Genomic DNA, 16,582 nt, shown 5'->3' on the forward strand with positions numbered 1-16,582 from the left:
TCCTCTAACTTTGCTAGTTCAAATAGTCAAACTACAGCATCTGTGTAAATGTAATTCAGTTAAATACTATAATCTTGCACTGGAACTAGATTGTCTTATCTGGAATTCTATGCCCTGTCTGGTATCCTCAAATAGTAGATGATGTAAATGTCTTTGTATTATTCATATCCATTCTTAAATTCATATCCAAATTGAAGAAGCAGCAGAGAAAGTTTCAAAGAAAGATATTGTGCAAATGTTTCTTTCCCCTTATTTAGAGGACAAAAATTATCCTAAAATAAATTAAATCAGCGGTTTGCGCTTACATGGATAATCCGCAATTTTCGGTTTTGCATGAGACATCTGACTCAACAGTGTAGATTTCCCAGCATTCGGAAACCTGGAATTAACAGGAAAAACTTATTAACTGAATAATTCCAGTACTGAGTTGCATAATGAAAAATCATTTTAAGATTTAAATCAAGATCAAATTAAATGAAACAATACAACCAATGTAATTCTTTAAAGGAAACAAAACAAGTTTAATAAACGATAATACTTCAGAACAGCTATTATTTTGGACTATTCTGCAAATTCTATCTGCATTAACATTTTGTAAACAGAATCCTCTTCATTTGGAATACAATTCAAGTGTACAACAAATATTAACCAAACATTTTATTATTCCTTTTTCAGTTATAAAAGAAGAAACTTGACATCAACTTCTGTAATCCAGCCACATGCAGAACAAAAACTAGTAATCCACTCGACTAAAGGATGTACCATTTTAAATCATTCACCAACAATCTGCAACGACTGATGAACAGATGAGAACTCCATGTTTTAACCAAATATTCTCACTGCAATATTTATTGCATGAGGTATAACTCAATTTGAAATGATAAGACCAAGTGGGACCCGTTGGGTCCCTGTCACACGGGAGGTCTGGTCCCGCAACGCAACCCGTTCCCCAATGCAATATTGCACCGCTAACCTGTAGCCCTCACAGGAGGCGTGGTTCCCCAATTGAAGCCGTTCCCGAACGCAAGATTCCAGCACTCCGCTGCCTCCCTCAACAGTGGACTTTAAAAAAATCCCAATTGCACTTTCCCTGCCTGCCACAGCAGTTCCAATTACAATACCAATTCGCCCTCCCCCTCCTGTTGAAAGAGCTAATAGTAAAATCTAATAGTCAAATCTAAAATGGAGTCATTCTTTTACAAAAGCATGGACTAGTAGAACAAAAGAATGGCTCGGTGCCAAGTCTTTGTAAAATATATGGAACACAATATGAAGGACAGGTTGTCTTTTCAATAAAGACATTAAGATGGCAGCCTGCAGTAATAACATGTGCTTCTCCAAGGCCATAAAGAAGCCAAGATTGAAAAAAATAGCTGACGCTCCAGAAATAAGTAATAACTTGTTATTGGATGAGCTCAATTTGAACCCAGCTTTCCTATATTGTGAAAGGCTACAGAATCTTTCAGTCATGCCATATTCAGACCTGGTAGGAGTGTTTTACTGATAAGAAAAATGTATAATTGTGCTAACTGTCCTTTGTTCTGTGAGTGGGAGCCCAAGAAGCACTGAGCAATGTTTGTGCTCATTGTAGATCTTTTGCCACTCCTGTCTGACGATTCAATTAATGATTGCCATGGTCTACCTTCAACGTTTGTTGCTATCTGCTTTTTAAGAAATTAACTTTGACATTTGGCTGTAGTCGGCAGGGATCTAGCTGGGACCAGCAACAGATGACTGAGTAAGAGGGTGCAGTTGACCGGGATCTGAAGGGGTGAAAACTGAGCTCTAGTCGGACCCTTTGAGTCTGGCCTCCTGAAGAAGCTCCCGGTAAAAAAAATGAAGGTCCCTCAGTCTGAGGTTGGCCTGGTTCCAGACAAGATCCTTAGAAGCAGACAGCAGAGGTAAGACCACTTGTGTAAAAGATTGGCTTGTGTATTGGAAATGAGTAAAGGATTGGCTTGTGTATTGGAAATGCGTAAAGGATTGACCACAGCAGACTAAAGAGGTTTTGCCACAATTAAAGGATTGGGCATGGCAGACTACAAAGTTTTTGTTACTAATGTATATTGGAAAGACAAGGTGTCTTGAAAAGATGTGTATTGAAAAGACAATGTGTCTTGAGGAGACAGTGTTTTGAAAAGACTTGTGAATTTACTACCAGAGAGAGGAGCTGGGATTAGGTTTTACAGACTGCAAAGATTTGTTACTAATAAAGGATTGGGCTTAACAGGCTGAAAAAGTTTGTTACAATTTGTGCACTAAGTTGTGTACTAAGAAGTGATGTGGAGATTGGATAAACATGGAAATAATTTGGATAAGAGTGACGAAAAATGGCTGTACAACACATGTGTTATTTGTTTACAAGGATGATAGAATATTGAATTATAAATTGACAAAACGTTTGAGTAATGTGTCTTGACTATTGAAGGTAGAGAGAGAGAGAGAGTGTGGCAGAAAAGAAGTGGGTGGAGACGCGAGATAGTAATTGGATGAATTACGCCTGTAAAAGAGGAATTGAATTGTGGAATGGAGACAGAACTATTAAAAGATGAAAGTACTTCACATGGAATGCCAACGGGCAGAGGAATAGGAGATAAGGGCTAAGGCAGAGAAAGAAAGCGCTGATAAGAGTCGGAAAAAAAGCCGGTACCAGTAAGTCTTCTCGAGACCCTATGTCTGGCAATGGCGGCCTTGCCTATAGAAGAAGGGGGAGGTGGCCAATCACAATCTAGATCACTGTCCAATCACAGCTCAGACCACTCCCATTTTGAACATTAGCCCGCCCGCCATTACATTGAACTACTCCCTTTGTTCATTTTAAATTCTCACTCCAACAAAGAAGACGACTTTTGCAAACCTTCCCTGTCCCAGTTCACAAAATCTGCCAGGGGAATTTCCTAGCTTGCTAATTCTGCATCAATTCTGCAAATTGGTTCACACAGAAACAAAGATTTTTTTCAAAGAGAACGGCTTTTGTCAGACAAGGGAGGGAAATGTAAAATTAATACAGAGAGACGTCTCTAATGTTTTGCACAATTTTTTTTGGAAACGAGGGAGGCTATGCCACTTTAGCTAACACCTCTTGGATACCTGATGTGTATTTTACCTGTTTTTCTACTCGTTTACTTTCAATGTTCGAAAGTTATTATTTTTTTAAAACTGAAAAGCTATTTCAAAAGTATTCTAAAATGTTGTCACTGTAGCTGCAGAGTTTTATATCGTTCAAGAGATTACTCCCTCTAGCCGCTAAATGGACTACATGGTTTCGGAGAATGTCTTTGTACACATGCAAGCTCTCTGCTGGGGACCTCCAGGGCTTCTTCACAGATAAATCTTCAAAACACAGTTCTTTGATTAATTAATTCTTTATTGTTGATGATAAACAATAAGGTACATCCAAACTTCTTCCGATTCGTACACTATAATTTTCAGTGAACTCCAGCTTAACGCTTTAAAGGTTAGAAAACTCCTCGTGTCTCCGTTATGCTTCGCATGGTATGCCTTCCTCATGCTGGTCTCTAAAAACTAAGCTTCGGTGCAAGAATCTTAGCTCCAAACACGCCTTAAAATACGTCATAAATCCCACCCACAATATAACGGGCAGTCTAAAATTTAAAGACACATGCCATAGTTAATGACACATAGAACAAGCCAAATGGCCACTACAGTCACTCATCCAAGTTCTGGCCCTTATCAGATCTTCATGTTCTTTCGAGTTGTCACTCATCCAAGTTCTGTCTCATATCTGACTAGAGAGGCTCAGTGTTCTTTTGAAGGCTATGCTACCAAGATACAGGCAGCTTCAATTTCCTGTGTTCAGAATTTTGCTATGTTTTTTTTAATTTCTCCCAAAGCCTATCGGGATACTTGACATCAGGCTATATTTATATATTCATATATATACCCCTTTTGATGAAATGGTCCATGTTAGATGAAATAGGATGTCATTGAATGAGCTTGCAATCTATGAAAATTAATTGTTTATTCTTTGTTTTCTCTTAGCTTTTAAGTTTTTGTTTTTTTTTCCTATTTCTTACCTTTTGAATTGAGTTCAAATAGAGACCTGAATTCCACGATATCCACGTGGCATTCAGGTAGCTGTGTTAGATGAGATTGGAGTTGCCTTTATCTCAGAACAAAATCTGTTAATTTGAAATTGTAAACTTGGGGAGATAGTTTGGAATAATTGGGAATATTTTTTTAATTGTTTAAAAAAAAATAATGATCTATTTTTAAAGGGTCTGCCTTGTAGGTGGTTAAAGAGTGATCTCACGTCCCCCACCATCCATAGAATTCTGGATTAGTGGAGGGAATGAATAGGACACTAAAGAGTGTGAAAGTTAGTTATTACCTACAGGCCCACAGCAATTAATTAATTATATACGCACAGCATTTAAAGCACAACCTTGTCAGTCTTGCATTCACAGGGGTTGAAAACGCAGAAGCCACTGCCAGTTGAACAGACACAGTCCATACTATTGGGGATCGGCCAAAATTGGGACTATGTTGGAGGGGACTGTCCCAGGTGCTACTACGACATCAACCGCCATGAAGATTGAAGATTACTCCCATTGGAGACATCTGATACGATTGACTGTAAATGGAGATGAACCAAGAAAGGACAATGGGACTATTGACCCTACTGTTTATCCTGAGGTTGGCCCAGATGGGCTGGACTTGGGGAAACACCCCTGCATCAAGACGTCCTGAATAAGGCTGATAACTGGCCTTGCGTTTATAACACTGACCAAGATGGATCCATTACCACAGGTTCTTGAAGTAACCAGAAAAAGGTGGCAGCTTATCCCGGAGTTACAGACTGAGCTGAAACAGATGAGAAATGTGCTCACCAATGCCCAGTCTGAAAATGACCATCTTGCTTCCATCACACTGTAGTGGCCATTTGGCCTGTTTTGCATGCCATTGATGATGGCATGTGCCTTTAAAGTTTAGACTGCCCGTTATATTGTGGGTGGGATTTATGACGTGATTTGGGGCGTGTTTGGAACTTAGATGCATCCAGTTTGGATGAAGATAATTTCATACCGATATCTGAAGTGTTTACGCATGGAACTATGCCTGTTGGTCGTCAGAATATACCAAGACATGAAGACTTGAAGCAATGGCCTTACCTGAAGGATGTCAAGATATCTGAAATAAATTCTAGTGTTGATCTACTTATTGGAATGAATGTTTTGAAGGCGTTGGAACCTACACAGATTGTTAAGAGCCAAGGCGATGGACCGTATGCAACGAAAATCCGACTTGGATGGGTTATCAATGGCTCCTTGAAAAGGAACCACGAAATCGGAAATCAGAAGAACTGTCCTACCATTGCTGTTAATCAAATGTCCACTGATGAATTAGAAAAGCCCGTGATGAAGCCATACAATCATGACTTCATTGAAAGTACCAGCAAGAAATCTGAAGAGATGTCAAAAGAAGAGTTGAAGTTCATGGATGTTATGAACTACTCAGTGAAAACTAACGGACACTATTGTGTGGACTTACCTTTCAAACAAGAAAGTGTTAATCTACCGAATAATCGTCATATGGCCGAGCAACGTACCCAGAATTTGAATCGCAAGTTTGACGAGAATACTAAATTTCATGAAAGAAGAATCTCTTTGAAGAATAATTTCTACAAGGATGATTGCTTAAAATCCATGTCTACTGAGCAGGGAGCAATTCTACCAGTAGAACATCTGACTTCTCTTTGCAATAAGGGAGGATTCACACTTTCTAAGTGGAACAGCGACAATTGTGAAAGCATTCCACTAGATGATAGAGCCAAAGAAACCAGAGAGTTGGATTTGGACAAAGCCAATCTGCCAATGGAAAGAGCATTGGGAGTTACTAATGTTGTACAACTGAAATATGTTAACACAGAATAAAATTCCGTGAATGAAGTTTCCAGAGAACTAACAATGAACCGTTTCTTAAGCGATATGAAATGGATCGATGAACTAAAATCTCTCTGCAAGCCAGACAGAGAATGGCCAAAGCTTGCGCTGGGATTTGAAATCTCTGCTAATGATCCGGACATTAAATTAAATCTAACGTTGAACTTTATAGCTAAAGATCCTGTTATTCTTTTGAAGGATTTTCATACTTCAACATTGTTACGACACATTCATGAGTTGAATGGAGGAAGACGTTTCATGCTGTCAAAGTTTAGACTGTTATGTTTTGGACTATATACTGGGTTTCATGCCTGATTTTAAGGGTTTGGTAGGACTTTGAACTAAAACCAGTGTTTTGATAGGATTAATAACCTAGTTGTGCTTGCTTCTAGAAGGCGAAAGTGAAGATGGAAGAGTCGATGAAGAATTCTGATTGCAGATTTATAGTGCATGCTATTTTTACCTCGTTAGTATAGTGTTTAGAATCTCCGCTTGTCACGCAGTAGACCGGGGTTCAATTTCCCGACGAGGAACCACAGGGTTTTATTCCCTGACCTTTTGCTTTTGATATATGTTAAGCCTTTATGGCCACTTTTTTTAATGTTTATTAGTAATTGCCTCGTTATATACTCAGAACAATTAGGGGCCGGTATGTAGTGGCCATTTGGCCTTTGCATGTCATTGATGATGGCATGTGCCTTTAAATTTTAAACTGCCCATTATATTGTGGGTGGGATTTATGACATGTTTTTGGGTGTGTTTGGAGCTTAGATGCTTGCTCAGATGTTTAGTTTTTAGATTAGTTTGGAGAGACGATGGGGAAGGTTAACCCTTCGACCATGCGGGGTCCATGCGGGATCTAAAGGAGATCATGCCAGTGTAACGGAGACACGAGGAATTTTCTAATGTTTAAAGTAATAAGCTGGTTCGATGAAGATTGTAGTAACGAGTCGGAAAAAATTTGGATGTATCTTACTGTTTTTTATCAGTAATAAAGCATTTATTCATCAAAAGAATGTGTTTTGAAGCCATACTTGTGAAAAGGCTCTGAAGGTCTCTGTGAGTGAGTTCGCATGCGTTTCGAAGACACCCCCTTCAACCATGTTCATCCATTTAGCGGCTAGGGTGCTAATTTCCTGAAAGATATGAAAATCTGCCACTACACACACAGCAGCTGAAGGAGAGCAATCAGGTTGTGGAGTTGAAAAGCCTTGATTTTGGAGTGCAACTCAAGTTACAGAACTGGATTTAGGTAAAAGGTAGACAAAAGTGCTGGAGAAACTCAGCGGGGGCAGTAGCAACTATGGAGCGAAGGAAATAGGCAACGTTTCGGGCCGAAACCCTTCTTCAGACGGGGAGAAGAAAGGAAAAAGGAGGAGGAGGAGCCCGAGGGCTGAGGGAGAGCTGAGAAGGGGAGTAGACAGCAAGTGCTACTGGAAATTGGAGAATTCAATGTTTATGCCGCTAGGGTGCAGACTGCCCAAGCGGAATATGAGGTGCTGCTTCGCCAATTTCCGGTGGTGCTTACTCTGGCCATGGAGGAGGCCCAGGACAGAGAGGTCGGATTCGGTTTGGGGGGGGAGTTGAAGTGTTGAGCCACCGAGAGATCAGGTTGGTTAATGTGGACCGAGCGGAGGTGCTTGGCGAACCTCTGTCGCACCTGGAACGACTGCTTGGGTCCATGAATGGAGTCGAGGGGGGAGGTAAAGCGACAAGTGTAGCATCTCTTGCGGTTGCAAGGGAAAGTGCCCAGGGAGGGGGTGGTGCGGGAGGGAAGGGAAGAATTGACCAGGGAGTTACGGAGGGAGCGGACTTTGCGGAAAGCAGACAGGGGGGGGGGGAGAGATGGGAAGATGTGGCGAGCGGTGGGGTCACGTTGGAGATGGCGAAAATGACGGAGGACTATTTGTTGTATGTGACGGCTAGTGGGGTGAAAGGTGAGGACTAAGGGGACTCTGCCCTTGTTACAAGTGGGGGGGATGGGGAGAGAGAGCAGTGTTACGGGGTATGGAAGAGACCCTGGTGAGAGCCTCATCTATAGTGGGAGAGGGGAACCCCCGTTCCCTGAAGAATGAGGACATTTCCGAAGCACTGGTGTGGAATACCTCATCCTGGGAGCAGATGCGGCGTAGACGGAGGAATTGGGAGTAGGGGATGGAGTCCTTACAGGAAGCAGGGTGGGAAGAAGAGTGGTCTAGATAGCCATGGGAGTCAGTGGGTTTATAGTGGTGACTGATGTAGGGTGGGGGGGCGGGAAGAAGAAAGGAAAAAGGAGGAGCCCGAGGGCTGAGGGAGAGCTGAGAAGGGGAGGAGACAGTAAGGGCTACCGGAAATTGGAGAATTCAATGTTTATGTAGCTAGGGTGTCTACCTACGATTTTCCAGCATCTGCAGTTCCTTCTTAAACACCATGGATTGAGGTAAATCCCAGCTGGGATCAAAGTGAGGAGCTGAGTTGGGATGGATCAGAAAACCAGTTGGCATTGATGAAGACGGAAGAAGAATGCTGCTTTCACACGCTGATGGACAACTTGGGAGACAGAACGACTCCATTTGTGAAAAGAAACTACATTTGTGATGAAAGTGGACAGAATTTCAAACAGCGGAAACAACTGTCAGTTCAACAAATAAGCCACACTGGAGCAAAACCTTTGAAGTGTGAAGTTTGTGGTTATCAGTGCAGGCAGAGAGCATCCTTGAAATACCATATGACCAAGCACAATACAGAAGTTGAACTTGAATTTGCTTGTGACCAACGTGAGAAGCGGTTCGAGTAGGCTCACAATTTGAATATTCAGATGTTCATGGTTCACCCAGAATACAGATAAAAACAAACCTATTGAAATTGAATGAAGTCAGCTAAGTTTGGAAACATTAATTAAGCAGGAACCCAGTTAATAGTTATTCCACAGTTAACTGCAATGAAGCAACTTGTTCTATAAGAAATTATGCTGTGGATGGATTGGAGTCCAGTGATCTTTTTGAAAGGTATTTATCAAGTAAAGATGACAGAAATAAAAGTTAAGAATGGCTCTTCAGATGAGTCTTTTCAACCATATTGGAAAAAGAAGAGTAAGTTACCAGTGAAGAAGTGCAATATTAAGGATGTGAAGAAACAATCTGGACAAAAACGTGTCCGGAAACCAAAGTCAAACTTGGGAGGGGAAGATTTCCCCAGCGTGTATCGATGTCAGTATAAGGGTTGCTGTGCTGTTTACAGAGGAGTTGACGGATTTAAGAAACACTTTAAAGAGCAACATTCAGTTGAAATGTTAACATCTTTTGTGGAAGGTGTGACCTGTACAAAAAGGACGGGTTGCACTTGAACCCGATGGGGGACCAATATCATGGCAGGGAGATTTGCAAAGGCTACTGCGGAGACTTTAAACTAGAACGGTTGGGTGGAGGTACTCAAATAGAGAAAGCTAGTAGACAGTGTGTGAGGCAGGAAACAGAGAAGGGAAGCACTCATACCCAACATGTAGGGGGGTAAGAAGAAAAAACTAATGAACAGAGAATAAGAGGTGGTGGGGTTCTTAAATGTGTGAGCAGAGAGACAGAGGGGTGTAAAATGAGGGTAGAAGCAATAGGTAGCAAGGTGAAAAGTAAAAGTGGCAGGCAGACAAATCCAGGGCAAAATATTATAAGGGGTAAGAGCGTTGTAAAAACAAGCCTGAAGGCTTTGTGTCTCAATGCAAGGAGCATTCGTAATAAGTTGGATGAGTTGAATATGCAGATAGCTATTAATGATTATGATATAGTTGGGATCACGGAGACATGGCTCCAGGGTGACCAAGGCTGGGAGCTGAACATCCAGGGATATTCAATATTCAGGAGGGATAGACAGAAAGGAAAAGGAGGTGGGGTAGCGTTGCTGGTTAGAGAGGAGATTAACGCAATGGAAAGGAAGGACATTAGCTTGGAGGATGTGGAATCGATATGGGTAGAGCTGCGAAACACTAAGGGGCAGAAAGTGCTAGTGGGTGTTGCGTACATGCCACCTAACAGTAGTAGTGGGGTTGGGGATGGCATCAAACAGGAAATTAGAAATGCATGCAACAAAGGTAAAACTGTTATAATGGGTGACTTCAATCTACATATAGATTGGATGAATCAAATTGGCAGGGGTGCTGAGGAAGAGAATTTCTTGGATTGTAGGCGGGATAGTTTTCTAAACCAACATGTAGAGGAACCAACGAGAGAGCAGGGCTATTCTAGACTGGGTATTGAGTAATGAAGAAGGGTTAGTTAGCAGTTTTGTTGTACGTGGCCCCTTGGGCAAGAGTAACCATAATATGGTTGAGTTCTTCATTAGGATGGAGAGTGACATTGTTAATTCAGAAACAAGGGTTCTGAACTTAAAGAAAGGTAACTTTGAGGGTATGAGACGTGAATTGGGCAAGATTGACTGGCAATTGATTCTTAAAGGGTTGACGGTGGATATGGATCGATATGCAATTGAAGGCATTTAAAGACTGCATGAATGAACTACAACAATTGGCAAAATAATAAATCAGGGAAGGGAGTGCATCCGTGCATAACAAGGGAAATCAGGGATAGTATCAAAACAAAAGATGAAGCGTACAAATTAGCCAGAAAAAGCAGCCTACCAGAGGACTGGGAGAAATTCAGAGTCCAGCAGAGGAGGACAAAGGGCTTAATTAGGAAAGGGAAAATAGATTATGAAAGAAAACTGGCAGGGAACATAAAAACTGACTGCAAAACTTTTTATAGATATGTGAAGAGAAGGAGATTAGTTAAAACAAATGTAGGTACCTTGCAGTCAGAAACAGGTGAATTGATCATGGAGAACAAGGACATGGCAGACCAATTGAATAACTACTTTGGTTCCGTCTTCACTAAGGAAGACATAAAGAATCTGCCGGAAATAGCAGGGGACCGCTGGTCAAATGAGATGGAGGAACTGAGTGAAATCCAGGTTAGCCGGGAAGTGGTGTTAGGTAAATTGAATGGATTAAAGGCCGATAAATCCCCAGGGCCAGATAGGCTGCATCCCAGAGTACTTAAGGAAGTAGCCCCAGAAATAGTGGATGCATTAGTGATAATTTTTCAAAACTCTTTAGATTCTGGAGTAGTTCCTGAGGATTGGAGGGTGGCTAATGTAACCCCACTTTTTAAAAAGGGAGGGAGAGAGAAAACGGGGAATTACAGACCAGTTAGTCTAACATCGGTAGTGGGGAAACTGCTAGAGTCAGTTATTAAAGATGGGATAGCAGCACATTTGAAAAGTGGTGAAATCATTGGACAGTCAGCATGGATTTACGAAAGGTAAATCATGTCTGACGAATCTTATAGAATTTTTCGAGGATGTAACTAGTAGAGTGGATAAGGGAGAACCAGTGGATGTGTTATATCTGGACTTTCAGAAGGCTTTCGACAAGGTCCCACATCAGAGATTCGTATACAAACTTAAAGCACACGGTATTGGGGGTTCAGTATTGATGTGGATAGAGAACTGGCTGGCAAACAGGAAGCAAAGAGTAGGATTAAACGGGTCTTTTTCACAATGGCAGGCAGTGACTAGTGGGGTACCGCAAGGCTCAGTGCTGGGACCCCAGCTATTTACAATATATATTAATGATTTGGACAAGGGAATTGAATGCAACATCTCCAAGTTTGCGGATGACACGAAGCTGGGGGGCAGTATTAGCTGTGAGGAGGATGCTAGGAGGTTGCAAGATGACTTGGATAGGCTGGGTGAGTGGGCTAATGCATGGCAGATGCAGTATAATGTGGATAAATTTGAGGTTATCCACTTTGGTGGCAAAAACAGGAAAGTGGACTATTATCTAAATGGTGGCCGATTAGGAAAAGGGGAGATGCAACGAGACCTGGGTGTCATGGTACACCAGTCATTGAAAGTAGGCATGCAGGTGCAGCAGGCAGTGAAGAAAGCGAATGGTATGTTAGCATTCATATCAAAAGGAATTGAGTATAGGAGCAGGGATGTTCTACTGCAGGTGTACAGGGTATTGGTGAGACCACACCTGGAGTATTGTGTACAGTTTTGGTCTCCAAATCTGAGGAAGGACATTCTTGCCATAGAGGGAGTACAGAGAAGGTTCACCAGACTGATTCCTGGGATGTCAGGACTTTCATATGAAGAAAGACTGGATAGACTCGGCTTGTACTCGCTAGAATTTAGGAGATTGAGGGGGGATCTTATAGAAACTTACAAAATTCTTAAGGGGTTGGACAGGCTAGATGCAGGAAGATTGTTCCCGATGTTGGGGAAGTCCAGGACAAGGGGTCACAGTTTAAGGATAAAGGGGAAATCCTTTAGGACCGAGATGAGAAAAAAAATTTTCACACAGAGAGTGGTGAATCTCTGGAACTCTCTGCCACAGAAGGTAGTTGAGGCCAGTTCATTGGCCATATTTAAGAGGGAGTTAGATGTGGCCCTTGTGGCAAAAGGGATCAGGGGGTATGGAGAGAAGGCAGGTACAGGATACTGAGTTGGATGATCAGCCATGGTCATATTGAATGGCGGTGCAGGCTCGAAGGGCCGAATGGCCTACTCCTGCACCTATTTTTTATGTTTCTATGTTAATTCTGAAGTGGGAATGATGGAAACAGTGTTTATCAATAATTTTTTTTAATCTGGTGTGTACAAACTGGGTATTTTCATTGCTGTTCACGACACGTACATCTAATCTGAATGTCCAGTAATGTGGGTTTTGACACCTTTAAACATATTACCGAAAGAACATTTGCTGCAGTTATGTCCTTTGGCCATCTCGACAGTTAGTGTAATGTTTAACCTGTCCGATGGGTATAGTCAGTTTTAACTGCTATTATCATAAAATGCCTTTAGAAATTTCCTTGCAACCTGTATATTTTGTTATGGATAAATTATGTACAGAGTCTTTCTGTACCAATAGCAATACGACCCAAGCTATGGCCATGTCATGGTAATTTTCGGTCCACAGAAAACATGCTTGCATCAATCTGTAGTGTAAGTATGGGTAAGTATATATGTTACCATGGTCCAGGATTTATTGACAAAGGTTGATCATACGCTGAATAATCCAACCATATTTTTCTTTGGAAGTGGAAAGAACTAGTAGAAATTGCATTAATTGCAATGTGTAAAAAGAGTAGAGATATTGTATTATAATTTTGCTGCATGTCATTGTGGTATATATTGGTGAATATGTTTAGTTTGTGAGTTATTTGAAGCAGAAATAATATGTGAATGTAGACAAAAGTGCTGGAGAAACTCTGCAGATGCGGCAGCATCTATGGAGCGAATGAAATAGGCAATGTTTCGGGCCGAAACCCTTATTCAGACTGATGGATTTCGGCCAGAAGCGTTGCCGATTTTCTTTTCTCCAGCACTTTTGTCTACCTTCGATTTTACAGCATCTGCAGTTCTTCTTGAACATAATATGTGAATGCTTCATTGAGCATAATTCCGACTGGTAACTACGCACATTATCGCACGCGTTGTGGCGGCTCCCAAGGGTCGGGCCATCCTAACTGTCGAACCCCTTGGCACGGGAGTGGTTCAGTCCGGAGGCGGCACTTAACCAGAGGGTTTAAAGGCAGGGGTTTGGGTGCCTTCTTTCTCTCGTGTGAATTTCCCTACAACCGGGAGGAACACAAATAAAGGTGCCTCTCGAAATACCTGACTCCTCTCTTTCGTTTTGAGACCTACGCACCACATTGGTGACCCCGACGCTCCATTGTCATCATGATGGAGAAAGCAGAAAGCCCTACCACCTCACAGGCCGGCCAGGCCCTGTCTCTGGACGCGGTCTCGGTAAAATTGCCCACCTTCTGGACCACCTGGCCGCACATCTGGTTCCAGCAGGCAGAAGCCCAATTCAACCTGCGGGGCATCACAGTCGATGCCACCCGTTTCTATTACCTGGTGGGGGCCCTCGATCAGGACACGGTTGAAGAGGTCACGAACTTCCTCGCAGCCCCCCCGGCCACCGATAAATACCTCGGCCTTAAGGAGCTCCTGCTCCAGATTTATGGACTCAGCAGGATGGAGAGTGCTGCCAGGCTCCTTCATATGGAGCGGCTAGGCGACCGACGGCCATCAAGCCTCCTAAAGGAGATGGTTGCTCTCCTGGATGGACACATGCCATGCCTGCTGTTTGAGTATACTTACCTCCATCTGCTGCCAGCCTACATCCGTCTGCAGCTCAGACACCTCCTTCGCCGACATCAGGGCTCTCGGGAGGCGCGCCGATGCGCTGTGGATGGCGCGCCCTGATGACGTAAACGCGGTGGCCGTCAGCAGACATGGGGACGCGCTGAGGACGACGCGCCCTGATGACGTCAACGCGCTGGCCGTCGGCAGGCGCACAGATGACGTCACCCTGGCAGCTCCCGATTTCCTCCGGTGGGGCGGGGGAGCTGTGGAAGGAGTGACAGATCCAGCCCGACGGCCCGTAAGATCGCCCCCCGCGGCCGTGTCGGGTACTGCACCTGCAGTCCAGCGCCAGCAAGCTGCAAGTGCCACCAACAGGAGCCAGCAAGCTCCAAGTACCACCAACATGAGGCGCTGGTGCTACTACCATCAGCGCTGGGGTGCTGCAGCACGACAATGCTGCCAGCGTGCACGTTCCCGGGAAATGCCTGGGCCGGCTGCCAATAGTCCCCGCGGCGGCCGGCCAAATTCACCGCCTCTTCACCTGGGATCGGCGTTCCGGGACCAGCTTCCTCGTCGATACTGGAGCGGAGCTCAGCGTCCTGCCCCCTTCGCTGGCCGACATTCGTACCGGTAAATGGCAGCCCCATCTGCACGTATGGAGCGCGCATGGTCCCGGTCGTGTTCGGCTCCTGCCATTTCTCGTGGCGGTTCACCATTGCTGATCTCCCAGCCGTTGCTCGGGGCCGACTTCCTCCTGGCGCATTCCCTCCTGGTGGACGTCAGGCGTCAGCGCTTGGTCAACGCCGCTACGATGGAGCCGATCACGTTAGGTTTGGATCAGCCGGTGGGACGCCTCCTGTCGTCCATGGATTCCCGCTTCGCTCGGATCTTGGCCGCATTCCCGGATATCCTGACCTCACAGTTTCGGTCATCGACCCCCAGTCACGGAGTGGTACATTTTATACAAACTACCGGCCCATCTATCCACGCACGAGCACGCCGACTGCCGCCGGATAAACTGCGTCTTGCACGGCAGGAATTCCGCATGATGGAGACCTTGTGGATCATCAGCCCTTCAAGCCGCCCACGAGCGTCCCCACTCCACATGATCCCGAAGGCAAGCGGGGGCTGGCGACCTTGCGGGGATTACCGGCGGCTGAATGCCGCAACAACCGCGGATCGGTACCCCGTACCCCACATCCAGGACGTCACCGCCCATTTGGCTGGAGCTACAATATTTTCAAAAGTGGATCTGGTACGGGGTTATAACCAGATCCCGGTCCACCCGGAGGATGTACCCAAGACGGCGATCATCACGCCATTCGGACTTTATGAGTTCACACGGATGCCATTCGGCCTCAAGAACGCTGCGCATGCTTTTCAATGCTTAATGGACGGGGTGAGTCGCGACCTCGATTTTGTGTTTGTTTACCTGGACAACATCCTGGTGGCCAGCCGCTCGCAGCAGGAGCACTGCGCCCACCTCCGGCAGCTCTGTCAGCGGCTCAGTGAGCACGGTTTGGCTATCAACCTCGCCAAGTGCCGTTTTGGAGTAACTGAGATCGACTTCCTCGGCCACCGCGTGACTTCACAAGGCGCGGTTCCCCTGCCGGACAGGGTCGACGCCATCCGTCGGTTTCCCCGCCCATGCACGGTGCGCGGCCTGCAGGAGTTTGTCGGGGTGGTGGCATTTTACCATCGTTTTGTGCCATCCGCGGCCCACATCATGCGGCCGCTGTATCAACTTCTGGCGGGTGGGCAGCATAAGAACGTCGAATGGACCCACGAGGCAGTGGCAGCATTTGGCGACGCAAAGGAGGCCCTTGCTCGGGCCGTACTGCTGGCGCACCCGCGGGAAGATGCCCCGACTGCTCTCACGGTGGACGCCTCGGAGTCGGCGGTTGGTGCCGTGCTGGAGCAACTGACGAATGGAGGATGGTGGCCCCTGGCCTTCTTCAGCCGACACCTCAACCGCGCGCAGACCAAATACAGCGCGTTCGATCGCGAGCTCCTGGCTCTGTACCTGGCAGCGCGCCACTTCCGCTACTTCCTGGAGGGCCGCCCGTTCACCGCCTACATGGACCACAAGCCGCTCACTTTCGCCCTGGCGAAGGTTTCCGACCCCTGGTCCGCACGACAGCAGCGGCAATTGGCCTACATTTCTGAATATACCACATCCAACCGCTACGTAGAGGGGAAAGAGAACCGGGTGGCCGACGCATTGTCCCGCCCCGCTATCGACGCCGTTTTCGAGGTAGCGCCCGGAATTGACTATTCTGCCCTGGCGGAGGCACAGCTCACGGACGGTGAGATGTCTGCCTACCGTACTGCCATCTCCGGCCTCTGCCTCGAGGATGTCCCTCTCGGCCCTGGAGGAGCGACGATCCTGTGCGATGTATCGTCCGGTCAGCCGCGCCCCATCGTCCCTGCCGCCGGATGGTTTACGAGGTTATCCACGGACTGTCTCACCCATCGATCCGGGCGACAACGGCACTAGTGGCCGCTCGTTTCATGTGGCACGGTCTGCACAAGCAGGTTGGCCACTGGGTTCGCAC

General features: G+C 45.3%; 1 protein-coding gene across 5 annotated transcripts in view; it reads right to left on the reverse strand.

The window, feature by feature from the left end:
* The window catches only part of gtpbp10 (GTP binding protein 10), a 39,564-nt gene that overhangs the window by 14,031 nt on the left and 8,951 nt on the right, over positions 1 to 16,582 (reverse strand). For all 5 annotated transcript variants that reach the window (XM_033013056.1, XM_033013037.1, XM_033013046.1 and 2 more), the window contains exon 5: positions 306 to 379. In XM_033013056.1, the coding sequence (XP_032868947.1) occupies positions 306 to 379 (74 nt within the window). The remainder of the gene's footprint in view (positions 1 to 305; positions 380 to 16,582) is intronic.

This window comes from Amblyraja radiata, chromosome 2, assembly GCF_010909765.2.
Source record: "Amblyraja radiata isolate CabotCenter1 chromosome 2, sAmbRad1.1.pri, whole genome shotgun sequence".
NCBI classification, from domain to species: Eukaryota; Metazoa; Chordata; class Chondrichthyes; order Rajiformes; family Rajidae; genus Amblyraja; species Amblyraja radiata.